Source organism: Myotis davidii, unplaced genomic scaffold (assembly GCF_000327345.1).
Source record: "Myotis davidii unplaced genomic scaffold, ASM32734v1 scaffold168, whole genome shotgun sequence".
Lineage (NCBI taxonomy): Eukaryota > Metazoa > Chordata > Mammalia > Chiroptera > Vespertilionidae > Myotis > Myotis davidii.
This window is the reverse complement of record NW_006383016.1, coordinates 10,771,248-10,792,813: the sequence shown is the minus strand read 5'-3', so window position 1 is coordinate 10,792,813 and position 21,566 is coordinate 10,771,248. Positions and strand designations below refer to the sequence as shown.

At 35.7% G+C, this 21,566-nt stretch overlaps 1 protein-coding gene across 4 annotated transcripts in view; it reads right to left on the bottom strand.

Moving 5' to 3' along the window:
* Positions 1–21,566, bottom strand: part of DGKB (diacylglycerol kinase beta) — a 533,513-nt gene that overhangs the window by 400,388 nt on the left and 111,559 nt on the right. For all 4 annotated transcript variants that reach the window (XM_015558205.1, XM_015558206.1, XM_006779053.2 and 1 more), the window contains 2 exons: positions 14,883–15,036; positions 7,681–7,821 (listed from right to left, as the gene is read on the bottom strand). In XM_015558205.1, the coding sequence (XP_015413691.1) occupies positions 7,681–7,821; positions 14,883–15,036 (295 nt within the window). The remainder of the gene's footprint in view (positions 1–7,680; positions 7,822–14,882; positions 15,037–21,566) is intronic.

The following is a 21,566-nucleotide window of genomic DNA, read 5'->3' as shown; positions in this document are numbered from 1 at the left end:
CCTCTCCTAATGATTCAGTGTGTTCCTCGGTATCATTTAAAAAATGAGAACCTGCTTTATTAAACATAAACTTAATTAAAAACTAATCTGTTTCTCTAGCTCCCTCTGTGATACTATGAACAAAAAATTGGTTTTTAAAATAAACACATTATTATTGCCCAGTTGAGTGCTGGCCTATGAACCAGGAGGTCAAGGTTCAATTCCTGGTCAAGGCACATTCCCGGGTTGGGGGCTAAATCCCCAATAGGGAGCATGCAGGAGGCAGCCAGTCAGTGAATCTCTCATTGATGTTTCTCTCTTTCTATCCCTTCCCCTTCTTCTCTATAAAGTCAATAAAAATATTTTTTTAAAAATAGACACATTATTGAAGTATTATATATTAATATAACATTTAATAAATAATCTACGTGAATACACCAATGTAACTATTCAAGTCAAGGAATAGAATTATTATTAACACAACAGAAATCCTCTCATGCTCTCCCATCTTTATTTCTTCTCCCCTTTACAAAGTTAACCACTATCTTGGACTTTTATGTGCATTGTTTTGATTTAAGCATCACTTACTGAATATCATGCCACTGACGTTCATCTGTATCGCTATGAATAGCATTAACTCGTTCATTTTCTTTTCTACCTATTTATACAATGTATAAAAGCATCACTGTTTTTTCATTCTAAACTTAAGATATATTTAAGTTGTCCCAGTTTGCTATTTCTAGTAAGGCTACTTCAAAAAATTCTGCTAGAAATTTTCTCTTAAATGGTGTTTGTGCTTAGATGAATATTTGCCAGTTAGTTACAAACCAGTAAAAGATTTGCCTGGGTCTTAGGATTTGCAAATATTTACTTTTAGTAACATTGCCACACATTTCAAAAGTAATCTGACAAAACTAGATTTTAAACAGCAGTCAATAAGGGTTTGAGTTGCTCCATATCCTCACAGCACTGGGTGTTGCCACTCTAACCTAAGCCATTCTGATGAAGGTATAGTGCGTGGTATGCACTGAGGTTTCAATTTCCATTTCCCTGATTACTAGTGATATTGAGCTAATTTTCATTCATTTAGTTTCCAGAAAGGCTGGAACTTTCTCAGGATATGCCAGACTCGCATCATTCCACTTCTAGCCTGCCTGGTGGCAATTACATGAGAGATTTATAGTGAGAACTGCCCAATTAAGCTTTTTCCAGACACAAAAAAATGAGAAATAATAAACTGAATTCTGTTGTTTTAAACCATTAAACTTTGGTGGTAATATGTTGCAGTAGAAAAAGGAAGGGTATGGAACTTCAATTATGCAAGTACTTACTGGAAATCTAATCTTTACTTGTGCTGCAGTGCCAACATTGTCATAATCAATGTATCCCTGTAAGTTTGGGTCAATTTCCAAATTCCCTATTTTGTTGCATTGACTTGTCTATCATTGCATCAATATCGCACTGTCTTAGTTACTGAAGCTTTTAAAAAATACCTTGATGTGCAATCAAACATATCCTCTAACTTTGTTCATCTTCAGCTTTGTTTCCGAAATTCACATGCTGATTTTAAACTTTATATCAACTAAAAAAAAAAAAGACTAAGAATGCCCAAAACAACCTTAAAAAGGGAAAATGAATTTGGAAGATTTACATTACCTGACTGAAGAATTGCTAAAAAACAAGGATAATCAAGAGAGTGAAGTCTAGCTAAAGGAGAGACAAATAAAATAACGGGAGAGTCAGTTGAAGAGGATATAGTGAAGATAAATGGTGATTAAAAAAAATTAAATAACGGAAGAAAATAGAGTCCAGCTATAGAACCACACACATATGGTGAACAAAACACCAAAACAGTTCAATGAGATAAAAAAGCTGTTTTTTTTAAAAAAAAAAATGACAATGGAACAACTAGACAGATATCTGTATATTTAAAAAAGATCCTTACACTTTAAAAAAAATGAACTCTAATTTTCACATTAAAGCTAAACTACAAAGCTTCTAGAAAATACCTCACAACCTTGATCATCCATCATGAACCATCAATGACAAATAAAAATAATAGGTAAATTAAACTTCATGAAAATTAGAACTCTGTTCATAAAAAAAAAGAAAGAAAATAAATAAGCCAGCCACCAACTTGAAAAGTTTTCAGAGCACATACGTATACTGATATGAGAAAAGAAGTTGGAAAATAGGGAAATATAGGAAAAATCATAATTCAAGGTTCTGTCATGGAGTTTAAACATCCAAAAATAGTGGTTCCAAAGGACTGAATAAGTAAAATAAAGGAGGAGGTAACTAGCTAAGAAAAGATTAAAGAACAGATGAACAACTTCCAAAACAAAAATTTATGGTGAAGGATTGGGGAATTAATTAGCTATACAGAAACTCATTAGATAAGGGAAAAGTCAATTATTCAAACTATGGAAAATAAAAATTGGTTTGATAATCATATAGAACCTTTCCCTTTTAAAATAATATTGATAAAATTAACACCTACCATCAAATAATAGAAGATTATTCCTTTGTACTATTTAAAAGTAAGTTTAGGCCCAGAGTCAAGTGGATCGCTGAACGAATATATCTTTTTTTTAAAACTAACATAAATAGGATATAGATTTTTAGGTGCAAAAATGATTTAAGCCCAATATTAAAATTATTCTGTCAATGTGATAGCTTCCAAAGGTGGGCACCTATTACAAAGTTACAAGCTACTTTTTAACCCACTTTTTTTCTATTTTTATGCTCATGTAATTGTACTTTATATAGAAACAATTATGTGTTCACACATGAATTTGGTTTAAAGATCAGAGCAAAGACATATTATGCCATATAAGGGCAATACTTTAGCTCTAGAATTTTCCTTCTTCCAGGAAAGAAAGCAGGATTTTATCTAGCTTTTCCTTGAATATCATTTCAGTATACTCTGCTTTTTGTACTTTGTATTCTTATTGATATGAAAATACAAATATATAATATGTTATTAAATATTAGAAAGTATGTATTTTTAAAAGGATTTAAACTTGAATTTCTTTAATTCACTTACTTTTTTTTTTTTTTTTTTTTTTAGTCAGTTTATATATTTCAAGACCTGTTTTCTAAACCTTAAGGGCGGAGGTGAAAAAACTAGCTGTTTGGAGTATCTGAAGTAATGGAGTAATATTTTTTTTCCACAAGAGAAACAATAATAAAAACAATGAAACAAATCTTTTCAGGATAAAAAGAGCACTTATAACTAGGTCAGAAATCATGAGTTTTAGTCGCAACTAGATAAACTGTTGGTATAATGAATGCCTAGTCTCTGGGCTTTGTTCACTGACACTATAGAAAAGTTGGCTGCAAGATCATAACAGTCTCCTCAATGTTAAATTTCAGTGATTCTGAGATTAATATACACATAGTGCATATTAACATGCAGGTTAGTCTTCATCATCTGCATATCAATTATCGAATTTCTGGTTATTTTCCTATTAGTTTCTCTTTAGTGATATCTTTTCAGTAAATGTAAGCTAACTTACATTCTAGTTAAGTAATGAATATATATATCCCCATATATATAAAAGGCTAATATGCAAAGTGTCCCCTCGGGAGTTCGATCACGTGCTATGACATGCGCTGACCACCAAGGGGCAGCGTGGAATGAAGGAAGGCCCTGGCCTCAGCCAGCAGCCAAGGGAGGGAGACGCCCGCCAGCAGCCAGAAGGCCCCAATTGGTCCTGATTGTCGGCCAGGCCTAGGGACCCTACCCATGCACGAATTTCATGCCCTGGGCGTCTAGTAATGTATAAACACTAACCAAAAAATGAATAGCATGTATTCAAAAGTTACAGTATAAATGAATTTAGTATTATTTTATGCCTTAAATATTTACATTACCTTTCTCAAGCACCCATTAACTTAGATACAATTCCATTAAACTATTATTTTCTGAGCATTGATCTGTTGAAACATATGCATGCACATACAAACATACACATGCAAGTGATAGGTACTAAGGTGGGAAGTTCCACAAAGTGCAAGGGTGCAAAGAAAGAGCCCAATAAATCCAATTAGAAAATGGAAAGAGGACTCATGATATGAGCAAGGTCTAGATCTGTTATACATTGGGAATGAACACCCCCAACAAATGCACATTATAAGGTGGAAAAGTTCAGGGTTTGTCTGATGACTGAAAAGTAAGTCCACGTGACTGGGATATCATTTGTGGAAGTGCGGGCAAGTCAAAGCGAAATGCAAGACTGGCAAAGTAGGTTGTGGTCAAATTGTGCAGCCCAATCAGTTTATGGGTGCCAAGTTAAGGGTTAGTTTTGTGTATTGTTCAGTAGGGAGCTATAAAAGGACATTTCTAAATCCTGAGTCAGAACAGAGAGAGGAAAGGCTAGGTCTAGATGCTGACAGATTTTAGGTAACATGAGAGGAAGTTATAAGAATTTAAATATTTTATGTGGGAAGATGATTAAATAGGTGGGTCGTTGAAAAAACAAAGCACCGGGTTAACCTTTAACTAAAAGAAATTGATGAACAGAGGAACACTGGAGACCAGTTGAGGTGAATCCAATTGAATCATATTTAGATAATGTGACAACTCTGCCACCCCAGTATGTGAGCAAAGATATTGGGTGCTAGAAATTAAGTATGCAACAATGATTGACATCATGGGTTATGAGGTCAGTCTATATGGGCTGGGAGGCCAAAAATCCACAAGTAAATTCAGGAGAAAGTGAAATAGTTTAGGAAAAAAAAATTGTGAACTTACTTTTATTTTACTTCACAAAAAAATTATGTAAACTAAAAAGTATGAAGGAATTTATGTGAGCAATTTTCATTTAAAGATGATTTTTACTATTGATTTTTTAGAAAGAAGGAGCAACATCAACGTGAGAGTGAAACATCAATTGACTGGCCCCTGCACACACTCTGCCAGGAATTGAGCTGGAAATCTAGGCATGAGCCTTAACTGGGAACAGAACGGGCAACCTTTTGGTGCCGGAGACGATGCCCAACCAAATAAACCACACGGACTAGGGCAATATTAGTTCATTTAATCCTTACAGCAAACATGAGAGACATTATTATGATCCAAATTCTACAGTTTGAAAAAAGGAGGCATAAAGAGGTTTTTTCAAATGTGTCCAGGTCACAGACAGTAAGTGTTGAATGCATGTAGATTAGGAAAATCCAAATCCAAAATAAGCATGCAGCTGCAAAAGTTAATTATTTTAGGTGCTTCATCATATCTATGTATGTGATAATTTTAAGTATTTTTTTTCTTTTTTCTATCTTACATTGTGTTTAATAAGTCATAACTATTTGGGGACTAAGTCTCTATTAAATGAATAACCATTACATTTCTCTAAAGTCTTCCTGAATTTTTTTTCAAAATTCTATAACTATAAATAGAATAAGTGATTATTAGAAAATTATAAATTTGCAATTGTAGAAGGATAAAAATGCATGGCACTACACAGTGCTAAGAAAGTGGGTGAGAAGAATGAATTCTGACTTAATTGATGTAGCAAAGGGCCAAGCATTGGTCCTTAAAAACAAATGCAAGCGCCAGGTGATGAAGGACCAGGTTAAGATCTTCCAAATTGGAGGGAAGTAGAGAAGAGATCTAGAGCATCGGTGTACCTTAATGTGCTTCTGAGGTTGCAATTCCTTAACTTTGAAGATTCTGACGAAAATCACAATAATAGTGCCAGGCCATACCAACTCTGCCTGTGAGTCTGAAAAATGTTTAAGAAAAAAGGCCAATACAACTAAATCTGGTGTAAGCTTTAAAAAGGGGCTGGAAAATACAAAGAACAGAGAGAAGGGGGTGGATAGCACTGAAGAGAGGTAAGTGGAAGGTCAGGTTTGACGTGATTCATCAAGTGTTTTTGAATGATTTGTGGGTCAACTTCTGTCTGTAATTGTGGACAAAGACTGTTGACTCATAGACTCAAATTGAGAACTTAAAAGCATGCCTCAGAGGAATTCTATCTAAGTCTTTTTAAAAATAAAAAACTTCCAGTTGACCTAAAAATAATTAAACTGCAGCACAAAGACCATATTTGGGGAGGCATGATGGTGCCTTTATTCAGTCTAGAAAGTGGGGTTAAATGGCTTTGTATTTTTAAAACCATCACTAACACGGTCCTGATAACACCTGCGCAAACTTTTTCTCTGGCTGTAACTTCAATAGAAACCCACTGAACATTAATATTTATTTTGGAAGAAGAGAGGTTTCTATAAGTTCTTAAGAATACAAATAAATCTTGAAATGCAAATGTTAAACATTTAGGAATAAGAAATATTTATTTAAAGAATAATGTTAATATAGCTTATTCATAAGCAGATGTGACTCGATCATATTATAGTAAATTAATTACTAGTAAGAGAAATAATATCAATAACTTACTATTAAATTTCATTAAACATACTGTACTTCTTAATCATAATTCTGAGACATCACAATTGTTCTATATTGCATTGGCTTTGGAAATGTCAAAATTAGGATTCATTATCTTCGCTCTCATTTCAGTAGCAAAAGTTTTTAATTCCTTTTCATAATATCCAATATAATCAAGTGAATTAAATTATTGAACAAACCACCAGCTCTATATTTAGCAAGGGCTTTGGGGACATAATAGATTTACTAAATAAATGATCGCCTAGGCTTAGAGTTAAATGTTTAAAAAAATGTGTTCTTGCATTGCAATGAGTAGTATTAGCCACCAGAGAGAGCTCAAACACTATCTTTTATTACAGAGCAATTATTTCCTTTCAATTAGAAAGAAATCCTCTATCTCAGTGGTTCTCAACCTTCCTAATGCCACGACCCTTTAATACAGTTCCTCCTGTTGTGGTGACTCCCAACCATAAAATTATTTTCATTGCTACTTCATAACTGTATTTTTGCTACTGTTATGAATCATAATGTAAATATCTGATATGCAGGATGTATTTTCATTTCTACAAATTGAACATAATTAAAGCATAGTGATTAATCACAAAAACAATATGTAATTATATATGTGTTTTCCGATGGTCTTAGGCGACCCCTGTGAAAGGGTCGTTCGACCCCCAAAGGGGTCGCGACCCACAGGTTGAGAACCGCTGCTCTGACTGAATTACCTGCTACTTTGTAGATGAAATAAACAGTCGCTATTGTTTAATTATCAATAATATACAGAGTCAGCTTCCATGAATGAAGCTCCCATGTTTGGCATCTGAGAAATAATTTGTTCCTAGCAAAGAAAGCATTAGGGCTAAAGCTTTTAAGAAAGATTTCTCAGGGAGAAAGCTCTAGCTGCATGTCTGCTGTGAATGACGCCCCATACTGACCAATAAGAAGATCTCTCCATATACTAGAAATAAAAGCGTTTTTTTTCTTTTTCAAAACAACCTCAGTAGATACTTTCCAATATCACCTTGGTATCAAAATGAACAGCATTCATAATAAAAAAAAAGTCATTTGATAGACAAACAAGATCAAGAAATACTCAGTAATAAATGAAACTTGATAAATAACCTGAAATTAATTGATCAATTATCATTCTACTTTGATTTTCAATTAAAGGGATTTTTATTATTCATCGATATCACTGTACTTAACCAAAATTTATATAACCACAGTCTCTGCAATTTGTAGTTGATCAGTATTCAGCCCCTTTCCCTATACCCCAACAGCGACAAGTAAACTAATGAAGAAACACATACACTCGAGTTTATCCTCAGGTCTTCCTCTTTCCAGGAGAGACAGGTAACAGACAATGTCCTTCAGATGGATGACTTCTGGGGAACACGTGTTTGCAGGTGAAGTGCGAGGAGGGGTGATGGCACCTTTATTCATTCTCAGGCCTGAAAAAAAAATTTGTCTTTATATTCTTAAAAAATATTCACGGCGCTCTGAAACAAAAAAGCCACCAAGAAGAGATGGAGTTAGAGCATGGACCATGTAGAGAGCTATACATATTCACACATAAGGTAACCATTCATTATCTTCGCTCTGGAACTCCAGACACATTCTGTGACTGCTGTAAACAATGGAGTTATTTGGGATTTGGGGACGTAGGGACCATACTAGCTGCCTAATGGAGGGTTTTAAAGACAGGACCCTATTTTCTAGGGGGAGATGGAGGACAGATTTGAATGTACCAGGAAAGATGTTCCTATTCCAGATCTCTGCTTTAGACAGTGACAGCTATAAATCAGCTCGGAAGATACATAAAATTGATTATTTCTTTTTTAAAAAAGAAAAAAAATGGTGTTCTGTCACAATATGATTTATTATTATCAGGAATCATTCATTCATATAAGTATTTATGACAAATATTTGTCAGCACCCCGAAGAAGGCATCCTTTTTGCCACTGAGGAATCTGCCCATAAGAGAGAAAAGAAACATAAAAATGTGGATAAACCTGACAAATACTCCATTAGAGAGGCAATATCATGACTGTAGTTTGATTTTTAAAGCCCCATACTTAATTTCTGAAACCCATTCACCATGCCTATTCCAAGACCAGGGTGGAGAACTGTAATGCCTGTTCACAATAGATGATGATTGCAGATTACCTGGTTGGTGATCATCAAACTGAAACTCATTCACAATAAATGGTTAGTTCCATCCTACATAGAAGCCTCTGAAACCAGATCACATGTATGGGAGGAAACCCCAATCATCCTTTGAGGTACATTTGGCAACATAATAGGTGTTTGGATGAGATGACTAATGGGCTAAAGAGCTACTGTGTTCCTAGTCAACCAGGAGTTATTGGAATAGAGGGAATAATCCCAACCAAAGATAGTTCTACAAGCCAGCCCTCCCTTAGTGCAGGTCCACCTGATCACATCTCTCTCTGTGCTATTTCCTTTGATGTGTGACTTTGACTCAATACCTAGCATCTCTTCCCGCCATCTCAAGATGGCCAGAATATAATTTAATGCATTATTAAAACTTATAAATTAGTTTTATCATCTGCAATGCTATTACCAATAAAAGGTACCATTTATTGAGTGATTAATATATGGCAGGAACTATGTTGAGGGCTTTACCATGTATCATCTCACTTAATTCTCACATTAACCCTGTGAGGTTGATTGTATTACTCCCATTTTACAGATTAGAAACAAGCTTACAGTGACTATTTTCCCAGAGTTACATAGCTAGCAAATCCATCCTCTTTTTTTCTACAGGAATGGTTTACAGACTATTGTTGGTTCAATACCAATAGTAAGAAGAAGAAGAAAAAAATTACATCTTAATCCAGGATGATCCTTTATACACACACACACACACACACACACACACACACACACACACTTCATTAATTAGTAGGTTTCACAACTTGCCTAGTATTTTCCTTTCTGTATTATCCTATTCTCTTTTCTCCTATTCCATTTCATACTTAAAATTTTATCAAAAGACCCTCTAAGTTGAAGTCATTATCCACTAATGTGCCACGGACCCACAGTTTGAAAAATACTGCTTTATCTTTCCTTCATTTTCTTTACCAAAGCCTTACTTATGTCAGAAACATATCTATGCTCCACATTAATTCTACTTGTTTTTAGTTACTGAAATATATATGTACACTTAATAAATTGATTTTCCTCCCTAACAGAAGTATCACTGTATACCTAATGCAAACGAACTCAGATATTTTATAAGCCAAAAAAGGCAAAGAATTGAAGACAATATTAAGTTTTAAAAATATTACCTTACTTACTATTTCTAATTGACTAACTAAAACTTCCCCAGCTGCAGGAATAAGCAATTTCAAACTAGTATAAAAGACATTTTGGCGCTGACAGTTGACAGGACCATAACGTCTAGCCTCGGAGAACAGAATCCTTGAATTATGGTCGGTTAAATCATGACCTAACTCATCCTGCCTGATGAGCTAATCCTCTCTTCTTAGCTTCCCCTTATGGTACTGAAATGATTTAATCGGCCTGATCTAAACCTTTTATACAAAAACTCAGAACAACACAAGAAAGCATAAAAAGAATATGTGACATTCATTTGAAAGAATGCCAAACTTATTATACATTTCACTTATGTAGAACACCTTATGATCATTTGTTTGACCTTATAAAACTAAGGTACATGGCATTCCATTATCATCTTTCATAATACTGAATATAAACAATTAGAGAATGTGAAACATTCAGAAAGAATAATGAAAGCAACTTGAATAATCCAGTCCAATATATTCAAAACAATTTCATAATTAAAGGGGAAATTATGAGGCAACTTTTCCTTTACTGACAGCAATTTTATCATAAATGGGTACTTGAAGTTGTGGGGATTTTCTCTGGTTATGTAAAGGGTTTTCAGGGTTTCACAATGGAAGATATATTGGAGTAAAATAATTTATGAATAAATACTACTACTAATAAGAATTTGGTACTCTAGGAGCAATATTAATAAATATTAATATTAATAAATGCTAATTAGCTAATAGAAACTCTTTCCTATTTCTACAGCATTTTTATGTAGGTATATAAGCTATATAGACTATATAGAATCATTATTATCAACAGCAAAAGTACATAAACATTAATAAATGTATGAATCCATTTTAAGTGCCAGCTGTGTGCTAAGAACCTCCCTACATCGTAGCCACATAACCTTGACTCTGTCCACTCTGTATTTCTCAGGTCTTTATCCTTTTTAGCATTGTGGAAACTGAAGTAGCTTATTATACACAACAGGCCTATAAAGCCACCCACAGTAAAAAAAAAAAAAAAGTACACACAGAAATACATACACAATTTTTAATATCCTCAAGACAGTCCTGATAAGACTAATAGTTTCTTCTCAGCACAACTAATGAAGTGTGTCTTTTGGCAAGAACATTCACTAAAGTCATTTGGCAAAAGAATTTTCCCAAAGGTTCAAGTACCTCATTTTCTTTGGGCACTTTTCTGTTCTTAATTTGATTAACTTTCTTATGGACAAAAAGATATTGGTTTTACTTTTCTCCATAAAAGAAGTTCTTGGTGTTGTCATGCTCTGGTTTTATGGCTAAACTCCACTATTGATATTGTAGCTCAACAGCACAAATCCAGTGTCCTTTGCCACCTGGAATGGACAATGAGAGGGGACCAAAGAAAAAGTACCTTTACTTTTTATTATTGGTATTATCCTCAACCCTAAATATCTTCTGGATACAGTACAGTTCTGGATTGAGTAGGGAATAATTGAGCCTATTTTTTTGTATGACTTAAAAAAAATGTCATCTGTTGAGAATGAGAAGAAATATTTGAGTAAAACTAAAAAGGTTAGAAAACTTTAACCTAATTGATCTACCAAAAAATATCATGAATAGATCAATTTTACAACTGATGTTTTTAAAAACTGAAGAGGTGTTAAGGCCATGCTAATGCAGGGGGGGGGGGGAGAATCAGTAGTGGCAACAATCAGAAAAATTATGAGATTTCCCTCTGGTGATTGTCAAGGTTCAAGTTGTAGGAATTGAAATATGAGATTATCATATTGATCCCTAGTTAAGGGTTTAGAAGCCAATTTCAGAAAAACAAAGGGACAAATGCTTGAAAAATTCTGTAAAGAGAATAGCTCAAGTGATAGATTTTAGGGATGGCATGAAGATCTGAAGTTGGTCATTGGTGAGGGATGAGGGACCTGGCATTTACAATGAAATAGAAGAGACATGACAAAGTTGGAAAGTGAGTGCACCAAGAACGCCTTCAAAAATGAAAAGTCCAACATGGGAACAGTGGAAATAATCATCTTATATTTAAATAGGTGATTAAAAGCAGTCACATTGCAACAAGATGTTCCCTAAGAAAATAAATCATTCACTACACAAAATGCCAGACGAATCATTAGGTGTTAAAGTTCAATAAAACAAAACTGCACACACAACCTTTATACCCATTTGCAATTAAGTAAAGATATGTCGTTACATTTTTTTCCCTATCTTCTATACTTGATTATTGTTCATTAACAAGAACAACATTGTTTTCCTTTTGTAATTTTTTTTCTTTTCATTGAGAAATCTTATTGTTCAGTTGATATATAATCAAGAATAGCTATTATATTCCTGATGGTATTGTGGTAAAAAAAAAAATATGGAGAATTCTAAGCAGGGATACACAAAGTAGATTATAGCACCTCTCATCTCAGAAATAATTTGTGATGTTTTTAACCACAAATACATCTTGGGTCGATAACATATTATTGCAAAACAAAGTTCTAGAAATAAAAATATATTTATTTTTCAGTTTTAGATTCAAGGATAACCAGGCCTTGAAAATTTCAATATCTTGTGTTCTTTATTCCCCAGAAAAAAAGTATCAAAGTCTGACAATTATATAGGGTTGAAAATAGTCCCACAAAGAACACTGCACTCTTATGTTTCAAAGGGTGAGGCCTGCTTTGAAAAGGAATCACCTTTTTGCTGCATGAGGGGTACACAGTCTCTCTTTTAATTCCTTTCAAGCAGGTCCTTACAGAATATGTGAATGCCCCAGATGAAGTACCAGCTATTATTCCTTTGTTTCCATTTTGAGACCTGACTTGATTTCTATTCCTTGTAAATTTGTCATCTTCTATGTAGTACCTATTGCATGATTTTTTTTAAGAGGTTTTGAGATTTGAATGTCTGCAACATGACCTAAGTAATTTATGTTCTCTGTCCTATCTGACAGTTACTCAGACAGAACACATTAAACATGTGCCCGCTCCTCCTTTCTCAAAACCAAGGATAGTGTTCCTTCGTGTAAGTTAAATAAGAAAAACGTTATTATTGTACTGTGCCTAAGGTAGGTGAAATCCATATAAAGCATGGAATGGAGAAATGGGAAGTATTAATTTTGAGATCAAAGTAAGCAATTGTCCCATTTTAAAATGTTCAGCCTGGAACACTCATAAGCTCCGGCTCCATACCTTAAAGACAGACCAAATGAACTGATTCATAGAAAAACAGCATTGTGAGTCCTCTCAACTCATAATAGGAGGGGAATTATTTTAGGGACTAAAAATATTTGATGGGTAGTTGAAGGTTAGGATATACATTAATGTTTATATATGTTAAAGGGATCATAATATATCACTTGGAAGGTATATACTTGTTTTTACAGAGCTTGGACCAAAAATGCTCTAGGAAAAATATATTACTTCGTTAACAGAAGGGGACACAGCACAACGTAAGGCTTAATAGTGTGGACTCTGTCAAGTTGCCCAAGTTTCCTTTATGGCTGAATCATCTATTTCCTAATTATAGGTGTGTTTTGTTGTGTGTGTGTGTGTGTGTGTGTGTTGTTTTTGTTTTTGTTTTTTTTTTATCTGAGTGTCAATTATTAAACATCTCCTCTTTACTCACATGTCCAAATGCTACTTTGTGGTGCTTGGGCTGGAACTCTCTGGGCCAGTGGCTCCCTTGGGATTCCCTGGGCCCCTTTCAGGGCATGTGTAAGGTCAAAACAATTTCAATAGTGATTCTGAGATAGCATTTGCTGTTTTCACTCTCATGAGGATAATGTGGTATTTCCAAGAGGCTACATAAGATAGATATAGCAAGAAATGCAAGTATGGTTACCGGTATTTAGCTTCCTGCTGGGAAGCCAAATGTTAAAGGCAACGCACCAATGTAAAATATGCCACTTCTCCATATTTTTAAGTCTTTTTATAACCATAAGTAATTTTTATTAGCATGTGATGGGCTACTCATAGTTATTTTTAAAGTGTCTCGCCTTTAATGTGGTAACAGCTAAAGATGTCACCCACATAACACAGGTCCTTTGGAGTCCTCAATAATTTTTAAGGACCCAAAAGAGACATAAAATCAAAGAGCGTGAGAAAAGCAAGCAGTAGACCACATTTCTCCATTGCCAGCCAGAAACCGGTTGGGTTCACAGGGCGCACTACAGAGATTAGGAAGCAGAGAAGGGGCAGCTCCGGCTGGTCTACCTGCACTTCCTGTGAGGTGGCTCCAACATGTCACTGGGACAGCGTGCGGTTCCATAGCCATGGGCTCTAGTCTCTGCTTATTCCCACTCCACCAAAGGCAGTGAGTTCTCTCTACAGACCTGCACAGACCATCATGACGCCCCTAAGGGGTCTGACACCCAGGGCTGCAGCTCCTCCTTGAGCTCCTGAGCTATCAAAGCCAGCGAGGACCTATCCTCTCCACAGAAGTGCATCCCAGCTCAGAGGGCCTTTCTTCCAGCTTCTAGGATGTGATTACTCCAACCTCGGGGCAGCGTGTGGTTCTACCACTGCCTCACCTCAGTGTTCCTCTTTGCTTTCTCAACCCTTGAACACTGTTTAGCCAGTTTCCTACTTCACATTCTCTAGAGTTACACAGTGAGATTTTGGGTTTCCCGACTGGATGGAGAATGAGATAATTAGCAAATGGTATTATTGTATTAGACATCTTTAAAAAGCTATACATAATGAAAGAATTAATCATCTCTATGGTGACAAAAATTTAAGTAAGTACCTAAGAGAAAAACTCAACTCCTCTGACATTACAAATATAACATTGTAAAAATATACTGGTAATTTGCACACTTTTATATTAATATTATGCTTTCTACACAACTGGCTTGTGGCTTCATTTATGTATAAAACATTTAAAAGAGAACTTTTCCACATTCGATGAAAGTATCTCTTAAAATTACTACCTAAACATACACTGTTACAACATTGAATGATAAGTGATGGATAATGACAAAGTATATTTTCTCTAATGGTCAGTTATTATCATTTTGAAAACATTTTAAATATTGTGCATAATATCAGTATGAGAGTATAAACCCTACAATGAAGGTAATTTTTAAGCAAATCATCTCTTCTGTTATAGAGAACTTTGATACTCATTTTTCTCTTCAATTTTTAATGGTTTTTTTTTTTAACTGTATATACAGTTTTCAAGTAAAGAATTCCACTTACCACCTGAAAGGAGAGCAGGCTTACTTTTGACCATGGGGCTGGCATGAGGAAACCTGTTGCTAAATGACATGAAAAGGTGTGCTGTGAAGTCATCAGGAAGCTCAGCCTCCAGGAATGTCTTCATAAATAGCTTGAAACCTTCAAAATCGATTGTCTGAAAAAAATTAAATATATATTTTCACTCAGCCAATGTCAAGATTTTATGCTTTGTTCAAGATCATTAATAATAGAAATGACCTTATTTCAGAACTATGTCGGGCAGTCCTGGCTAACATGGGGATTAAGCGGATATGTCTTACCTGCAGCAGTGTAGCAGGAAAAGGGGGAGCTGTCCAGCAGACATATTCACAGTTTCTGTATGACCTTAAAAATTGACTTTGAATCTTAGTTTCCTGCTCTGTAAATTGGGATTAATAGTCCCAGTCCCACAGAGCTGTTGCAATGATTAAATCAGGCAGCCACTAAAGTGAACGTGCCAATGCAGATTCATGAGTACTTCAAAGGAATGTCTCATCTCCTAGTCATGCCCTTAATGGCGAATATTGTTTTCAACACTTAGAAAAAGTGGTTAACGTTATAATTGCACCCTAACACCGAAACCACTAGATACAAAATTCCAAAGAGAAATTCTAAAACTCCCTCTGCAGACTTTCAAAGTAACCTATTTCAAGGTCCTTGCCCACCCATACTCACTGCAGGGCTATCAAAAAGTACACATTTTTTAGAGACAATCATTACTGCATTGAGAGGCTCTGGGTCCACTTGGGGAAACAGTGCTGGAAGCCACCTTCCATGATCAAATTAATAAGAGAACTTTACAGGAGCTACCCAGAGAGCTGGCTTTCTCCAAGCAGAGGGCAGTGGGCCAAGGTCTGACTCCTGCCTGGGAAATTGAGGGCAAAGGCAAGTAAATGGTACTATATTAGGCTCAGCCAACAATCCCGTGACTGCGGGCACAGGGATGAATAACTGTTTCCTCTGAAAGAGAGGTAGCCAACATGGAACAGAAGAGCAGTGAAGCTGTGCTGGGTCCTGTCCAGTAGGCCATTTGGAAAGAAAAGGAGACCTACAAAGAACCTGGACTCAAGCCATGTCTATCAGATCAAGAGAGTGCAAGGACTGTATTTTTTCATTACTCAGTTTAATGTGACTGAAATGAATCTAAAAATAGGGGCAAAAATAAAATTTGGCAGACTGATGCTCATAATTTTACTCCAAATCCTGGAAGATGAGAATAAAAGTTATTCCTTAAACTGATATTTTGGATAGAAAAAAAGGCTATTTTTCCTATATAATAATATTAAGGTAAGGTCAGAGAGAATGACCAATTTTATTATTATACTAGAGGCCCAGTGCACAAAATTTGTGCGCAAGGGTGGAGGGAATGTGTTTCTCAGCCCAGCCTGCACCCACTCCAATCTGGGACCCCTTGAGGGATGTCCAACTACCCTCTCACAACCCGGGACTGCTGGCTCCCTACCACTTGCCTGCCTGATTGCCCCTAACCGCTTCTGCCTGCCAGCCTGATCACCCCCTAACTGTTCCCCTGCCAGCCTGATTGCCCCTAACTGCCCTCCCCTGCTGGCCCGGTCATCCCTAACTGCTCTTCCCTAACTGCACTCCCCTATGGGCCCAGTTGCCCCCAACTGCCCTCCCCTGCAGGCTTGGTTACCCCCAACTGCCCTCCCCTCAACTGCCCTCCCCCGCAGGCCTGGTCATCCCCAACTGCCCTCCCCTGCAGGCCTGGTCATCCCCAACTGCCCTCCCCTGCTGGCCCAGTCATCCCTAACTTCTTTCCCTTGCCAGCCTAGTCGCCCCTAACTGCCCTCCCCTGCAGGCCTAATCGCCCCCAACTGCCCTCCCCTGCCAGCCATCTTTGACCACATGGGGGCAGCCATCTTGTGTGTTGAAGTGATGGTCAATTTGCATATTATATCTTTATTATATAGGGTTCATTTGAATAAGCCTAAAATGGAATATGGCATGCAGGGATATCACTAGAGAAAGGTAATTTTTTGTTGATTAGATCATTTGCAAATGTAGTATATATACTATGTATGTTTTTGTCCCTAATATAATCTCAAACCAGTAAAAAACAAAAACAAACAAACAAAAAAACAAAGTCCAAAACTTCACTTTGTTTACTAATGGTTCTAAGACATTAATGTGAACTTGTAGTTTAGTTTAGTCTATTTTGCTTATTCATTCTCAAAAGGGCACTTCAGACATGTATATTTGCGGCAGTAAAAAGACTTGATTTTTGTCCATTTTTAATAAATCACCCCTACCACAAATTTGTGTAAATTCCACTAGTGGACTGACCACATAACTAAAAACTATGAATCATATAGCAGGCTCAAGTAACAGAAGGATTTTTTAAAAAGCAATTTGCCACAATGAATGAGGCCAACATTTTAAAATATACAGATGAAGCCAATGGCCAGACCACTGTGTATAAATACATTCTCTTGGATGGGGGCCCCTATTTCTACTAACAGGGATTCTGCGAGGTGGCCTATGGAAAGAGAATTAATCCACTTCCCATTGGATGAGAGGCAACCCTCGCCATGTATGAAGACCCACAGAAAACCAAGAGTTCATTTTATTGCAAAATTAAAGGAAGTTTGTGTGAGCAACATATCCCTAGGCATGGTGGTTAGAAGTAATGATGTTTACAGTTGTTCTTTCTTCTGCATCCTAAGCCTTTTGTGTTGAAGTCAGACTACGTGTATCAACTCTGATGATGGTGGGTCATGGACAGCACCTCTCATAGTAAGCAAAACATTACTTCTCAGGCCTTTTATTTCTTCAGGTATTAGGAAAGCTTTCTGAACTCTCTCAAGTGTTGCAGCTCCGCCTTGCTCAGGGAGCAAAAAATAGCTCCTTAATTTTATTCTCTGACAGCTATGAGCCTTAATTTTCTGCATATAATATCAACCATTCAGGGTTGTTGCCTAAATGTAATAAATCAATATAAATTCATGTAAAGGGTATGAGGGTATGTATTCACCCTAGGGCACATGATATGTAAAAAAAATTAAATTTAAAAAGGGAAGCATTGGTTTATAGTAAGATGGATTTCTTGATTGTCTTAATTTGCCCTTCTCTTTATTTTTCAAAAAAAGAAACTGGAAAATTTACTATATCTATCTTCCCACATCACACCTGCAAGTATTTATATCTTAGACATTTTACCGAAACTATTCCATATCAGATAGTGTTGGCAAATTACTGCTTTCACAAAGCAATCATTTAAAAACAGATTATCGTACTTTCAAAAGTAAATGCCTATTACAGACGTAATAATGGAACATAAATTTCCTCATTTCTTAAATGATTTCTATGAGACGATGCCATCCTATTTATTTCTCAAGTTTTACTCCTAATGTAAATTTCTTTCTTCAAAATCTTTACAGTGTCGGAGGGGGCAGATTTCCTTCTTACATTTCCTGTCATTACGTATAACTACCAATGTTGCAAAGCCAAAACTTCTTCAAAGCAAAAAAAAAAATATTAACTGCTTCGGTATGTCCTGGTATACCCATCTTCTTTTTACTTTATTAGTAAAAGATTTTCAAATCTCTCCTAAAATTTTATGTCATCCAAGATGTCAAACATTTCTGTATGTGGATAGATACTCCTCAATCTATACATTTTCTTTACCTTATGATTTAGCAGAACATTCCCAAAATTAGGTATTGTGTATTTTAAGGCTGACAGATAGCGGGATTAAAATTTGTTTTTAAAGACCTTTACACAGAACGAGATCATTTAAGTGCATATCAATGGAAACACTAATAAATAAAAAAAAGTTGGGACACACTTCATTGAATTGGCTGTAAGCTCAGAAACACACACATCAAACAATGTTTAACATTTTGAACAGCTTTTTTAGTTTTTCCCCTAAGGAGCATCCACAGACTATTCAGGGAGATGATATAGAGAATCTGCAAAGAATGCAGGCTGAGGAGGCAGCTCAGATGTTGCTGCCAAATTGGCACGCATTTAAAACACGTTTCTATCTGCCTTTCGTTATTATATCTGACCATCTGGGTCCTTTGTTTTTAAATCCCTGTGAATACAAAAGAAAAACACTACTACTCATCCAAGCAGATTCAAAGTGGATGAAAATAAATGTCGTCATTCTATCGTTACTTTAATTTATCCTGGCAGTTTTGGGATGGAGAGTCGGTCATATTCAGCAAGTGTTCACTGTGCACCCACTTTGCACTGGATTCTGCTCTAGGTGTTGGGTTAATGATGTTACTAGAATATGTAAAAACCCTTCCATCAAGGGCTTATCTTCTAATGAATGGAATAAGGAAATAACAAAATAAATCAGCTAAAGGTACAATGACTGATGGTTCTATATTCCGTTTGTTATAAAAAAATATATATAGATGACAAAGGTTTCTATATTTGGGAAAGGAGTACTTACAGTTTTAAATCTGATGATCAGAAAATGAGAAGTTGTTCTTCGAATAAAGATTTAAAGGCGATAAGGGAGAGAGCTTTGCAGTATTTGAAGAAAGAACATTCCAGATAAACAAAACAGGCAGTGCAAATGCCCTAAGGTATAAAAGTGCTCCTGCTGAGAGGAATTTCTATAGGAACCAGTGAGGAGGAGCAGGAGGCTGGATAAGGAGTGGGGGAACACTAGAATAGTAGGAGATAAGGTTAAAGTATGATCTTTGATGGTAAGACTGGCCTAATCAAGCAAGATTAGCATGGCTCATGGTCTATCTATGAACCAGAAGATCATGGTTCAATTCCTTGGCAGGACAAATGCCTGGGTTACAGGAGGCAGCCGATCAATGCAATGTTTCTCTTCTCTCTCTCTCTCTCTCTCTCTCTCTCTCTCTCTCTCTCTTCCCCCCCCCACTCTGAAGTCAATAAAAATATATTAATAAAAAAAAGATATCAACCTTATGGCTTCAAGGTAAAGGGAGAGGAATAGTTATTAGAGCATTTGCAGCAGGAAATCACATGATCTGACATAATTATTCATTAGTTGTGCATAAAAGTTTGCTAGGAATTGTGAAAATTGAATATGGACTAATTTTTGTCCGATATAAAGGAGTGTTATTATAGTCATATGATCCTGTTAATTAATAAATGATCTTTAAAAGATAAAAATGAACCATTTAACTATTTCTTAACTCATTTTTCAACATGTATTGGTTGAACGCCTACTATGTATACCATCCTATGTTAGCTACTGGGAAAAAGATCTCTAATCAAACAAGGTAGACAATAACTTAACTTAGCCAGAGGTTTGCTTTCACCATTTCCACATCAATATAATTAACTAATTATGTTAAATAAATAAAAATAATGTAGTCCTGGCCAGTGAGGTTCAGTTGGTTGGGCATACTCCCATGTACAGAAAGGTTGCTGGTTCGATTCCAGGTCAGGGCACATGCCCGGGTTGCTGGCAAGATTCCCTTGTAGGGGAAGTAAATCAATGTTTTGCTCTCACATCAATGTTTCTCTCTCTCCCTCTCCCTTCCCTCTCTAAATGTCAACTTTAAAAAATTATGTAAAGGCCACTGACCCAAAGTGTATATATAAATTAACATATAGCATGGCTAACTTCCCCAGATTTCAAATTCACATTTTTAATATTAAAATACTTTCAGGAAAAAAGTACATATTAAATGTCTCACTTATGCTTATCTGTACTATAGTGGGTTATTCATTACTTGAAATATCAGAGAGCTGCTTAATAGTCCTCTGAAACTGCCATGGAGGAACTTCCTTTATAAAGAAAGAGTGAAAAATGTGGACATCTGGAATTTTTTTAAATTAGTTTTGGCAAATGAAACTAATCACCTCCTTTTTTATCACCTCCGAGGCACATAATCAATGAATTGCAGCTTTACCTGAGACTAACAATTATTAAGACTCAGTAGAAAGAAAATTAGAAATGTATTTTATTGTAAAGGATTACAAGTAGCAATAAAAACAAACAACGCTATTCTAAGTTATTTTCATGGGTAATTACAAAATGCAATTAATGAATTAGACGAATTTCAGCAGAATGTTTTTAATCATGCTTTTTGTATAACTTGTAATCAAGGGTCTGTATCCAACTAAGTTGTATTCAACTAAGTTTTGTGCTTCAGTTACACATTGGTTAAATCCATTTTTAATCAGTTACGCATTGGTTAAATACTGGGTTAAAATCCATTTTAACCCAGTATGACACTGTCTTATCTACTGTTCAGGGTTGTCAATAGGATGGGAGTGAGCTGTTAGCGGAGCACACACACACACATGCTCTCAAGATGTTTTCTCCTCAAAAAATAAAGCCCAGTTAAGAATTTCTTGAACAACTATGAATGTATAACGTTAGTTGTTAACAATTGCTTGCTTGTATATTCACCTTTAAAGAAAATGTCACGATGGGAGTGTTCTGAATGCAGGTATGTGTGCAGGCACATTGACAAGTTTATCTTCTTTCCTGCTGGACTACAAGATCTGACAACTTTGTATCACATAATGTCTTTTATATTGTAGAGCCCTGTAATATATATAGTTGAGGTATGGACACTGCAATTGCAAAAATAACACAGTTTCATTCACCTGTCTCTTTTGGGGCAGTCTAGCAAGGAAAAAATTTGATTTAGATGGGAAAAGAATTTATAAGATAGAGTAAATATAAAAACTGTTTCACAGCAGGAA